At 38.0% G+C, this 13,821-nt stretch overlaps 2 protein-coding genes across 33 annotated transcripts in view; one reads left to right on the forward strand and one right to left on the reverse strand.

Moving 5' to 3' along the window:
* The window catches only part of Wnk1 (WNK lysine deficient protein kinase 1), a 125,558-nt gene that overhangs the window by 78,486 nt on the left and 33,251 nt on the right, over positions 1–13,821 (reverse strand). For all 32 annotated transcript variants that reach the window (NM_053794.2, NM_001002823.2, NM_001199095.1 and 29 more), the window contains exon 2: positions 4,511–4,683. In NM_053794.2, coding sequence (NP_446246.2) covers positions 4,511–4,683 — 173 coding nt within the window. The remainder of the gene's footprint in view (positions 1–4,510; positions 4,684–13,821) is intronic.
* Rps12l11 (ribosomal protein S12 like 11) lies at positions 12,733–13,199 on the forward strand. Its single transcript, XM_039108946.2, has one exon. The coding sequence runs from the start codon at positions 12,799–12,801 to the stop codon at positions 13,162–13,164; it is 366 nt and encodes a 121-aa protein (XP_038964874.2). The 5' UTR covers positions 12,733–12,798; the 3' UTR covers positions 13,165–13,199.

The following is a 13,821-nucleotide window of genomic DNA, read 5'->3' on the forward strand; positions in this document are numbered from 1 at the left end:
CTAAAATAAAATTCTACAACTGGATGTAGCAATTAAATAAGCAAAGGCAAGTAGGTGCTTTGACTACATGTATGTCTGTGCACCAAGTGTGTGCCTAGTGTCTACTATGGTCAGAAGAGGGGGTCTAATCCTCCAAGAGTAGAGAGAGTTAAAGATAGACAGTTGTGAGCCTGCTGGGACTTGAACCAGGGTTCTATGCGAGTGAACCTGGTATTTTTAACCCTTGAACAATCTTTCCAGCCCACTAATTACTTTTAATCCCTGAAACCTGATTATGGGGAGAGATTGGGTGAATATATAATCGAGATATGCTGTTCTCTAAGAGTTAATAAAAATATTATTAAAAACAAAACCAAACAAACAAATAAAAATGATCAGTACCAGGGGTACCATAGACCCCCCCCAACATTACAGCCTACTGCTATTGTTGGTTACCCTCCAGAAATCGATGGCAAGCCCCTACTGCTGAAGAGACTACATAGCTGACAGAGAAAAATCAAGCTGGAAACTTCATCCCTACTGACAAACTTTAATAGTGCAGGAAGGTACTATGTATACTACAGCAATCAACAGTTCCACCCAGCTTAGAACCCATGTGAGCTACAGTAAGGACTGGCCTAGCAAGAAATGTCATTGACACAATATTGACAAAAATGTTATGGGAGTAAGCAACTACTACTTTATGACTGAATTTAAGACAGAACCCATGCCAGATAGTAGTACTAGTAGGTTAGAAGCCCTAGGGAAAATGGCCCTACTACTGCTGTTCTGTGAAATAGACGTAGTACTAGAGTGACTCCTGGTGGCTTATCATTATACCTATGTACTAGTACATCTCTCAAACCTCACAAGAAGCTCCTATTTTTGCAGCAGATGATGAATACAGAGACTAACAATTAGTAAACAGGGAGCGAGAATTAGAACTTACAGACTGCTCATCCCTAAATGGGGTATATATGTCACACCTCCTCCCTCTGTGGCTCAGGGATCATTGCTAAAGAGGGGGTAAAAGATTATAAGAGCCAGAGGTAGTGGAAGACTAACGTTAAACAATGTTTTCTATACATCAGAGAACTCTATACCTGAGTTCTATAAACATGATCAAAAACTTACGGCTGGGACGTTTTAGGATCTAAAAGCTGGTTCTTTCTCAACCTTCCTAATGCTGTAATCCTTTAGTACAGTTCCATCATGTTGTGGTGACTGCAACCATAAAATTATTTCATTGCCACTTCATAACTTTAATTTTGCTACTGCTATGAATTGTAATGTAAATAGCTGATATTTGACCCTTGTAGGGGTCACAGCCCACAGGTTGAGAACCACTTCACTGATAAGAACTCAGTACTGTTGGTGAGCACACCATCTTCTAAATGTTTAAGTTTATACACATAGACAAATGCTTTCCTTCGCCTTAATTAGAGAAGGTTCTCTTTGCAATGAATGTAGTGAAAGTAAATGCAGAGACCGATAGTTGCTCGGGCTGGTGAGGATAGGTGAGAGCTGAGTATTTAACTTTGAACAAAACCTTGTAACAACTTTTCTAAGTCTTAGGGAACTTGTGGAATTAGGACAGAAAACTATATGATCCAAAGATAGGGATAAGAACTATAGGTTAGGGGCTGGGGATTTAGCTCAGTGGTAGAGCGCTTACCTAGGAAGCGCAAGGCCCTGGGTTCGGTCCCCAGCTCCGAAAAAAAGAACCAAAAAAAAAAAAAAAAAAAAAAAAAAAGAACTATAGGTTAGTCCGGCAGTAGTAGCACACACCTTTAATCGCAGCACTCAAGAGGCAGAAACAAGTAGATCTCTGAGTTTGAGGTCAGCCTAGTCTACAAAGTGAGTTCCAGAACAGCCAGGGCTACACAAAGAACCTTGTCTCAAAAAACAAAAAATAAACAACACCCAACAAAAAATAACTATAGAATGCTATTTTCCAGGAATGATTCCACTATTCCAAAAATCACCTGTATAAGATTGGGCCAGCCAGGGGTTGGGGATTTAGCTCAGTGGTAGAGCGCTTGCCTCGCAAGTACAAGGCCCTGGGTTCGGTCCCCAGCTCCGAAAAAAAGAAAAGAAAAAAAAAAAAAATTGGGCCAGCCAACAGTCAATCATGAATAGGGGAACAGAGCTTCACAGGATCCTACATACACCACTACCCCCATCCCACCCAACTGAACTACTGGTTACTGATTAAGGGGAAGAAGTAACTTTCTTCAATTCTGTACCCACTAGTGAGCCCACCAGGCTCCAACAGACAATTCCAAACTCACATTCACATGGGTTAAACTCAATGAGTCACAAAACAAAACAAAACAAAACAAAACAAAACAAAACAAAACAAAACAAAACAAAAACAGCATGAATGTGGGGAAAAGACTTGTGAGGAGGTGGAGGAGGAGTGTCAGGAATTGAGAAGATATTGGAAGGATGAAAGAGTAATCAGATATACAATATTCAAATATGAAATAGTCAAAGAATGATTTTCCCCCTTTGGGAGTCAGTCTAAGTGTCCCTGGATGCCCTGGAATCCATTAGATAGAACAAACTGGAGACCTGCCTGTCTCTGCCTCCTGAATACTGAGATATATACCAGGAGTATACCAGGAGCAGACTCTTATGACGTTTTAATGATTTGCTCTTAGGCAGATTTTGTTTAATTGTGCCTGTCATTTTCGGGATAGAGTCCCATTTCTTCTTTATGTCTTCTACTATTTATTCTCAATCCTCCTTATATAACTGTTCGCATGCTCGTTTTAATCTTTCCATAAACACTTAATATATATTACTTTCAGAACTGCCCAAAGTATCTTTAACTGCTCCAGTATTAATTTCTGGTTGTGTGTCTTCATAGTTTAGAGGGTTCATTGTTTAACTGTGAAATCATCTGTCTAGTTACTTTTCTGTTACCATAACAAAATACCATCACCAAAGCAATATATCAATATATCAATATATATTTGGGCTTATAGTTTCAGAGACTTAAGAGTCCATGATGGTGGAGCAAAGACATGGCAGCAGACACATCCCCAACCCCCCCCCCCCGAAGACAGAGATTCTTTGTGTAATCTTGGTTCCTAGCACCCAGCCCACTACAGCCTGTAACTTCAGCTCTAAGGGATCTATCACCCTCTTCTCACCCACCTCCGCAAAGATTTCCATACATATGGTATACTCTCACAGATATGTACATTTACAAATGAATAAAAAATAGATCATGAAAACCTTAGTAGGGGGTTGGGGATTTAGCTCAGTGGTAGAGCACTTGCCTAGCAAGCGCAAGGCCCTGGGTTCGGTCCCCAGCTCCAAAAAAAAGAAAGAAAAAAAAAAAGAAAAAAGAAAAAAAAAAAGAAAACCTTAGTAGATTCATCAATGTTTTTGCTTGTGTATCCATGTGTGCACCACATGCAAGCTCGGGGTCCACAGAAGCCAGAAGGTGTCAGATCCCCTGGCATGGGAATTACAGATGTTTGTGAACTACCATGTGAGTGCTGGGAATTAAACATGGGTCCTCTGCAAAGGAACAAGTGCTCTTAACCACTAAGCTTTTGCTCTAGCTCCATATATCATGGCTTTAAAAAAAAAAAGCAAGCAAGACACAAGTAAAGCCACTGTACTCTGCTATTACATAGGCCTTACAGACTGCTGACAAGCAACTAAGTATCTGTATTAATGAAAAGAATTTCAAGTTGTAGATAGATACACAACTACCACACAACTCTCTTTAAACCACTAAAGTATTTATCAAGTTTCAGACACTGTGAGACAAAGTAAAGTCTAGTAGAAGAAGCAGGTATATGAATAAAAAGGAGTCTGAATATCATCATCATCATCATCATCATCATCATCATCTTCTTCTTCTTCTTCTTCTTCTTCCTTCTTCTTCCTCCTTCTTCTCCCTTCTTCCCCCTTCTTCCCCCTTCTTCCCCCTTCTTCCTCCTCCTCCTCCTCCTCCTCTTCCTCCTCCTCCTCCTCCTCCTCCTCTTCCTCCTCCTCCTTCTTCTTCTTCTTCTTCTATCCTTATCCTCATCCTTACCATCTTCATCATCGAGCGAGATGGAGAGATGACTGGGCAGTTAAAAGTACTTGCAGAGGACCTGAGTTCAACTTTCAGTATCCATGTCTAGTGGTTCACAACTACCTGTTAATCTGATTTTAACCACTAGAGGGCAACCTTGACATTGATTTTTAATCCCGAAACTGCTCGATTTTTTTATATTTTTGGTTGTGAGCCTAGCCTTTAACGGCTGAGCCATCTCTCCTGCCCGAAACTGCTCAATTTTAGAAATACCAATCAATGTGACTTAAAATTAACTAGGTTTATTCACAACAAACTCATTCCAACAGTTACCAATAAATAATCACTGTATTCAAAATAATATATACAAGACGATTTTGTGGGTAGGAAAAACACATTGTATCAAAGGTTGAAAGGATTATTTCTGTCATAATAGGCTAAACAAAAAGTAGATCTAAAACAAGAGATTATCTGGAAAAATATTGATTGACTTACGTTTTAAGTGTTCCAGATGTCATTAGTTCAGTCACTAAAACAATGCATTTTTTCCCTTTTACTGTGGATTCCCAGGAATCATAGAATCGAACAATGTTAGGATGTTGAAGACCCTTTAGCATTTCAGCTTCTTCTTTGAATCTCTGCCTTTCAGATTTTGTTAACTTTCGATCCTAAAAGGGAAAAAAACAAAACAACGTGATTTAAAATGGTAAGACACAAGTCACACAGCTGCACTAAGATGCTCAATAGGCCACTCATACGGTTGCAATCACTCAGGTAGCCTCAGTGAGGCACTAAGACTTAAATTCAAAACGTGTCTAAACAATAAAATGTGCTAATTATACATTAATGATAAATAGCATTAAAATGAAACAGTAACACCAATAACAGTCATTTGTATGTCTAAAGAGAACAGACTACTATATGTTTAAGAAAATTGGATTATAAAGTAATGCTTAAAATTATTTAGTAATATCAATGTCTAAAATATAATCTCATTTTGTATGATATAGTGAACTTGTCACTTCCAAAATAAATCAATAATTGTTAGAATCAGGCAATTAATGTCACAGAATAATCATCGGTTTTTGAAAGCAAAGACTTAATAATCAGGGCTACACAGAAAAAATGTCTAAAAAAAGGTTAAATTAAATGAATATGGTTCTATCTTTGCACTAATTAGAACTTTCTATGAATATGCTGTATAATCTAACAAAATTATTATCATAGTCAAGCAATCTAGTAAGTATGTTTTCATCATGTGTTTTAAAGTTCTTTGTGCCGTTACAGGTGCTAATTTACTTCCTATGAGATGAAGAATATTAAAAGGATCAAATTTGGTTTTATAGTTTAACAAAGTCCATATACACAATGTCTAGATTGTTTTGCTTATTAAAATGGAAACTATCTTTAGTAACCTCAGTGTGGATATTTTAATGTAGTATTTCCAGCAAAACTAAACGTGATTCAATATTTTAGCAAAACCAAGTGTTTTTTAATATTAAACATCTAATTTAAAGTCCTTTATATAACTAGAGTGAATACTCCTTCCTACTTCTTTCCCTTGAATGAACAGTATCCTAAATTTAGGTATATAAGAATCATGGGGCTGGAGAGATGGCTCAGCGGTTAAGAGCACTGGCTGCTCTTCCAGAGGTCCTGAGTTCAATTCCTAGCGACCACATGGTGGCTCACAGCTATCTGTAATGGGATCCGATGCCCTCTTCTGCTGTGTCTGAAGACAGCTGCAGTGTACTCACATACATGAAATAAATAAATAATTCTTAAAAAAAAAAAAAAGAATCATGTAGGAGGGACCAGCAGTCTCAATTAACCTGGAACCCCAAGATCTCCCAAGACACTGAGCCACCAACTAGGCAGCATACACCAGCTGATATGAGGAGACACACACACACGCACACGCACACACACACACACACACACACACACACACACACACACACACACACACACACACATCAGAGGACTGCCATTTTGGACTCAGAGACGATATACCTAACCCTCAAGAGACTGGAAGCCCCAGGCAGTGGGGAGGTCTGGTGGAGTGGGGGGTAGGGGGTTGGGGGATTGGAGACATCCTTGTAAAGATGGAGGAAGGAGATATGGGATATGGAACAGTCAAGAGGGTGGACTGAGGGGGGGGATAAAAAATGATTATAAATTATTAAATTAAAAAAAGAAAAGAAAAAAAATCACTCAAATATGAAGACTATACAAAACTTTCACCAACCTTCCATTTTGAGAACTATTATAAATATCACACCACTTATCCATACACATGATATGAATTAGTAAATATTTTGTACAAAAAATTCACTAAAGAGTTTTTTGGAAAATAAGCTATGAATGCAATTATGTTTCAGGTAGAATGATCAATGTTATAGCAATGTTAATTTGACATGAGCCAAAAATCAAAACATCTATGTAATTATTGCTAGTATTTTTGTGGAACAAGATATTCTATTATTATATTGACATTATTTTATCTTCTTGAGAGAACACCAAAGTTTGTCTTCAACTTCAAATCTATTCATTATTTGACTCAATCCACAGTAAATGTATTTCAATGCCTCTGTTCATTTCTTACTGCTTTATGATGTTGAAGCTCTGTATTATATGAGGATGGCATTGTGAACTTTATATATTCCATGAATGACAGTGCTAATAAAATACATAATGAAATAAAAAGAATCATTGTTTTTTACATTCTGAAAAAAATGAACATATTACAATCTATATATTACTTACTAAGGAATCTTTAGACACTTATTCATTTGTTGCTTCTCCAATACCACGAATGAGGTTGGACTGTTCATATTTTGGGGCTTGTATGTGTAACTACTATAGAACACTAGGGCTTTTGTTTTGTTTAGACAGGATATCTTTACATAAGCCTGGCTGTTCTAGAACTAAGTAGTCCAGGATGACCTTGGACTTAAGAGATGTACCTGCTTCCGCTTCCTGAGTACTAGGATTAAAGGCATGTGCCACCCAGCTTGGATACTTTCTCATAGGATTCACAAGCTTCATTTGCAAACTTACAGAACTAGACAGATGACTGCTCAGTTAAAAGGAGTTGTTGGTTTTGCAGAGGCCCCAGGTTCAGTTCCAAGCACCAGTATAATAGTACACAACCATCTATAATTCCAGTACCACCTAATCTAATGCACATTCTTCTGACCTCCTCTGGCATCAGGCATGTACACTCTCATTCACATACATAAAATAAATCTAAATATTTTTAAATGTTTATAGACTTGCACAAATGTTAATTTTGATTAACGTTGAATTAAAACTTATCATTTCTTATTTATGAATGTAAACATCTAACTGTATTCTGTATTACCTGCGATTTTTATCACTGATGGACTTAATCAAATAACAAATAATTATAGATACCCCAAAATGCCACTCTGATTAATCACTGCTTGGAAATGATCATAGCTACTAGATCTTGCACTATATCATAGAATCTATTACTTACATATATAATGCCACTTTAAGAAAATGATACTTTGATAAAAACCAAAGCAACTTCTTTTCTGCTCTTCTGTGCTTCTGCTATGGTCTAAATAATTCACATTAAAATCTTAGCTCAAAGATATTAGGAGGTAGAACCTTTAGGTAGTGACTTCATAAAGGGGACAGGGAATAGGGAAGAAATTAATCTCTTCACCCTCTTCCTCTATGTGAGGATGCAACAAGAACAAGATACAAGTTCTGTGAGGCACAATAAGTACTGACCAGACATGGCAACTTAACCTAGAACTCCCCAGTTACCTAAACTATGAAATCTTTTCTATTATTTATAAACTAATGCCATCTAAGTTTCATCATAGTAGCCTAAGCAGTCTAGACATTTCCTAATGTCTAAAGGTTACCACCGTTACACATGCTCAAGAGCACATGTGGTAGTTATCTACAACACATCAACTTTGTCAATTTGGTGAGTGTAAAATCATATCCTGTTGCTTGATCAGTGTTATTAATCTGCTTAAACAACCTTTTCTTTTTACTTTTCTGAGAGGATCTGATATATATCCCACAGATGACTTTGAACTTGTAGGCCTTCCTCAGTCTCCCAAATGTTGAAATTACATATATGCACCATCAATGCCTACTCTAATTACATTTTTTAAATAAAATTTTCAAGTGTTATATTTTAGGAAAAATCTCTCTCTCTCTCTCTCTCTCTCTCTCTCTCTCTCTCTCTCTCTCTCTGAAATAAACTCCTCTCAACTTTCTTTCTCTATAAGACTTTATGTGTAGAAATTCACACATGTGTGCATGTAGGACTTATCTTTACTGTTTCTCATTTTCCATTGCTTTCTCTCAGCTCCCTTTTCTCCAATATCACAATCTTTTGTTACTATAACACATTCTTGCTTATTGCTGTTTTAAAACTATCATTACTAATCAAACCATAGGGCTTAAGGAAGGCAAAAATACAAAAGGCACTGTGTCAGAGAGTCTGCTCCAGATATAAGGGTGAGGTGAGCATAAATGAAAATACAAGTGAGTCTGAAATATAGATTGGGGCAGGTGGGTGGCTATACATGGACACACACAAAGAATATGAAATAGGCCAAGCTAGACATAGTGATGGTATGCCTATAATCTTAGCATTCAAAGATTTTTGAGGTTAGAAGAGGCTGTTTCCCTCCAAAACACAAAACAAACAAAACCATGTCCAAATCAAATTTGAACAGTACAACAACAAAAACTCTACAAGGATAAGCAGAAAGCCATCGCTCCTATTCATTATTCCTTCCACAATATCCAAACAAGGCTAAGGGCCAGAGAGATGACTCAGCAGGTAAAGGCATTTACCCATAAACCAGATGTCCTAAGTTCAATTCCTAGTACACCTCAATCCATGGTGGAAGGAGAGAACTCCTGAAAAATGTAAGCTATCCTCTGGTCTAAACACGCCCATGCAGGCATGCATGTACATACACTAAGACAAACAAACAAAAAACAAAAAAACAAAGCTAAAATGGGCATGATGGTACTTAGCACTTAGGAGGATTAGCCTGGGCTACATAGTATAACCTACACTAACTCATTTAAAAAAAAAAAAACTAGAAAATAGCCTGGAGAGGTTATGTAGGGGGAATATGATCATACTAAAGAATTTACTAAGAAGAGTCTTCTAGCCGTCACTTCCAAGGAACCCAATTCCTAGAGAGATTCGTCTTTCCTCATACAGAAGCAACCCTCTACATCTGAATGAGTCATAATAATCAGTTTAATACAACAGTCCCCTTCATAAGCAAGCAAGTTTTTCCACATCCTCTTTGGACTTCTTCCTCGTCAGAATCTTGCCTGCTCTCTAAACTTTTACTGTAAGACCAGCAAAAACATTATTTCACTGGGCTGGTGACATGGCTTAGTTAGGTAAAGGCACTCTTCACTACATAATTGATAACATGTTTCAGATTCCAAGGACCCAAACGATATATGGAGAAAACTGACTTGGACAAGTTTTCCACTCACCTCTAATACATATATCCAAGCTCCAACAACAATGAAAGTAAAATTTTTTAACGTAATGTTTATAAAAAAACCAAAAATCCAAGCTCTCTGTCACATCTTTTTATAATTTATTTCAACTCTCCAATCAAAAGCTGTGCTGCTTCTTTATCCACAAAGTCACCTCACCCGCTCTCTAGGGTTCATTATTCATGATGACACAATTATTGTATTATTGGTTATCTTCCAGAGTATGAACTTTCCAGAAATTATTCAAGGCACAGGTCAAAGTAACTGAGGCTAGGTGACTGAAGAAGATGGGAATACCAATCACTTAGTATTTGATTTCAGTGCATTTTTATTTCATATTAGATCAATTTTTCATTGTACTATCACATCACTATTTCATTTTCAGCCTCTTAAAAGATACTGAGGTTATATTAGGAGGACAGAGTTCAAAGCCAGTCTGATCAAATAGCAAGATCTTATCTAAAATAAAAACAAAACTATAAAAAGCTAACTCTGAGAAACAAGAAGCAAAGAAAGAAGGGAGTATGGGCATGTTACCCAGACTAGTCTTGAACTCAAGTCAAGTGATTCTCCCATCTCAGTCACCCAAGTAGCCAGACTACAACAGTGTACTTTAAAACAGTGTACTTTCTTCAGCTTCTTATTTTATCATTCATTCTCATTCTGTAACTTGTTTTTCTATGCCTTTACCACATAGGCAATGGAAGTCTTGTGAGAAAGAGCAGGGGTGACTTCTCTTACCTTTGGTTTTTCTTATAAAGATCCTCTAACTCACTTCCCAGTTCCCAGAGACTCTTCATTCAGCCTATCTTCTCTAATTCCTAACCCTGGCTCTATTTAGACTGCTTCTGTCCTCTTCCCTGGATTGTTTCTTGAGGCCCTTAAAAAGTACACAACTGCTAGCCTTGAATCACCAGAAGGAAGGGACTTCCTAGACAAGTATTTCTTTGCAACAGATACTATAGAAGCTTTAAACAGGTCCTGAAGGCTAACAAATAGGCACATAGGAGTCTGAGAATCATAAATAATGGGGATAGGATAAAAGAAGCCAAAGGACCACAGAAATAAACTAATGGCTGAATTGCTAACTGCTGCTATGAACTCTGTGTCACTCTGGGAATGCCAACTATGAAAAAAATAATAGGAAAGTGTCAGGAAGGTCCTAGCCAGAGCTATAACTCAGCCAAGCACCTGCAAATCCATATATGTAAATAAAAAGGACACCGGAAAATAAAACATCCCTTTGCAGGAAAGGGACCAAAGATTCCCTGCTCTCTCTGCAAACAAATGGGACACTGGAAAGAAAATGTCTCCGGTTCTGAAACAGTACAGGAAAAATCTTGGGAGCTAAGGGACTGCATATCCTTACCCAGAAATCCAGGCTCCTGCTAGCAAAGAAGAAAGAATTTCAGAAAATTTAACAAGTACTTAAGGCCCTTATCACTTGCTTTCTAGCTTTAAGCATAGAAGTTTCTAGGAATCTCACCAGAAACCCCATTTATAGGGAAAGGATGTGTACTAAACTCTTTGTGCAACCCTAGTAGCTTCTAGTTTTACTTTATCAGATTATAATTGGGCCCAAGGCATTTCCAGAGCCATCCTATAATCTGACTTCCCAAGGGAAAACAAACACCACTAAGGTTTTCTAGCAATTTTCTGAGATGGTAACTTTCAAGCTACCAAATGGGTATATAGGGCTAATGCTGAGACAATTGTGACTCTCTCTTGAGAAGCCCATTTCTCTATCTGGGGATGTCTTACTTTCTGTGACTCTCTCTTAGAGAAACCCACACCCATGCTCTCGGTGGAACATTTATTTTTCTCTTGACACTCATGCTTCCATCTCTGTAAAACTATCTTTAGGGCCAGCAGGATAGGTGAGTAGTTAAGACACTTGCCATATAAACCAGAACCATTCCCTGAAACACACATAAAAGCAGAACTAACACCACAAATTTTGTTCTCTGACCTCTACATGCACACAGTGACATTTGTGCATGTGCATGCATGTGCACAAACACACACAATTTTAAAGAAATAACAATAAACTCTTCAATTCTGCTTATATCAGCTAGGCTTGACATTCTTAGAATTCTGGAGTGCTCATTGAACCTGAGTCAAGGTCCTTTAAAAGCTTAGGGAAACTCTGCTAAGGATGATATCATGAGCTGGGTCTCTGTGTCCTCAACACTGATGCTAGAGGAAACTAAGGCTATCCAAAGTTCTGGTGACCCAGGACACCTAACTGAAGGGACTAAAAGGTCCTCTTTCCCCCCTATATCATCATATCAAGCAAAAGGGATGGAGAAACAAAATCAAACAAATATACTTGTGAGCTGACAGTTAACCTCAAATATGTCTTTAAGGAAAAGGCCGCATAGGATCAGCAGTGGTATTAACTGCCTGTAACCCTAGAACTATGGGAGTCGGAGATAGGATTATGAATTTGAGACCAGCCTAGGCTGTTAATGAGACCCTGTCTCAAAAATCAGGGTGGAGGAGAGGAGAAGGGAGGGGAAGGAAGGGGACGAAGGGGAGGAAGGGGAGAAAGGGAAAACCATCAAGCTAGAATTGAAGAGAAATGGCTCAGTAAGTAAGAATGATTACTGCTTTCTTTCATAGGTCCCAAGTTTGGTTCCTAGCATTCACATCGGAAAAACTGCTCATTAACTCCAATCCCATCAACTACTCTAATTTTTTATTGACTGATAGTTCAGTTATTATTCTAAAGAAATTATTTCATTTAGAAAGTCCACGAGGCCTCAACACCACAAAAAACAAAACAAAACACTACAAATAACTAAAGGAATACCTAAAAATAGGAGAAATGTTTGTCAGGAAAGAGCACACAAACTGGTTATCTAATGCCAAATGATCAGTCCTGAAAACATACATACAAGTAACATTATATAGACTGGGTAGGCTGTATTTAAGAATCTCTCTCTCTCTCTCTCTCTCTCTCTCTCTCTCTCTCTCTCTCTCTGTGTGTGTATATATATACACATACATATATGCATTTAAATGAAAAAAAGGCGAAGAATTTGAAAGAGCAAGGAGTGTATGAGAGGGTTTGGAGGGAAGTGTAAATATAACTATATTATAATCTCAAAAATAAAACATTTTTAAAAAGAAAGAATATTTCATTAGGCTTTTCCCCTGCCACCGCCAAGTTCCGCAGAGGCGGAAGCTCAGGTGCGTTCAAGATTCGGCGTCACCCGTAATCCACCGCCGTGGCTGAGGAAGGCATAGCTGCTAGAGGTGTAATGGACTCCAACACTGCTCTACAAGAGGTGCTGAAGACCGCCATCATCCACGATGGCTTAGCACGTGGCATACGCAAAGCTGCCAAAGCCTTAGACAAGCGCCAAGCCCATCTCTGTGTGCTTGCATCCGACTGTGATGAGCCCATGTATGTCAAGCTGGTGGAGGCACTCTGTGCTGAGCACCAGATCAACCTGATAAAGGTTGATGACAACAAGAAACTAGGGGAATGGGTAGGCCTCTGTAAAATCCATCGAGAGGAGAAACCACGGAAAGTGGTTGGTTGCAGTTGCGTAGTGGTTAAGGACTATGGCAAAGAATCTCAGGCCAAGGATGTCATCGAGGAGTACTTCAAATGCAAAAAATGAATAAATAAAATTTTGGCTCAAAAAAAAAAAAAGAATATTTCATTTGAAACATTAAGTAAAAAAGGTGGAAGCAGCAAGATAGCTCAGTGGATAAAAGTGTCAGAAGCGCAAGGCCCTGGGTTTGGTCCCCAGCTCCTAAAAAAAGAAAAGAAAAAAAAAAAAACCTGGTAACCAGAGTGCAATTCTTCAGACTCACACGGTGGAAGGAGAACTGACTCCCAGAGAACAGCTTATGTGGCCTGCACATGTGTCCCATAGCACACAGGTCTCCCTCTTCCCACTACAAAGTAAATAAATTCAGTTTACAACATTCAGTTTTATATTCTCTAGCTAGACATCTGTTTTTGTTTGTTTTTTATACCAACCTCATCCTTTTGAGGACTTCTTATTAATCCCAGAAGAAAAGTTCCAGGCCAATTCACAGTTGAAGCAGTGAAAATGTCTTTTATTAATTAAAACTGAATGTTTACAAACCTATAGCCCATATCTCAAAAAATATTTAGTCCTCAAGTCCTTTTATTTTCTGTGGTATTTTATGTTTGGTAATATCTGAAGTCTTCTAAATTAAGACCCCCACATGATAATTCTACATATCAAAATATGGCTGACATACCTGGAATCCTTTGATTAAAATAATTTGGGTCAATACTAGAGTCC

This window comes from Rattus norvegicus, chromosome 4 (genome assembly GCF_036323735.1).
Source record: "Rattus norvegicus strain BN/NHsdMcwi chromosome 4, GRCr8, whole genome shotgun sequence".
Taxonomy (NCBI): domain Eukaryota; kingdom Metazoa; phylum Chordata; class Mammalia; order Rodentia; family Muridae; genus Rattus; species Rattus norvegicus.

Bases quoted from the DNA above. Each gene is read 5' to 3' on its own strand.
- Rps12l11 (XM_039108946.2), top strand. From the start codon at position 12,799: ATGGACTCCAACACTGCTCTACAAGAGGTGCTGAAGACCGCCATCATC.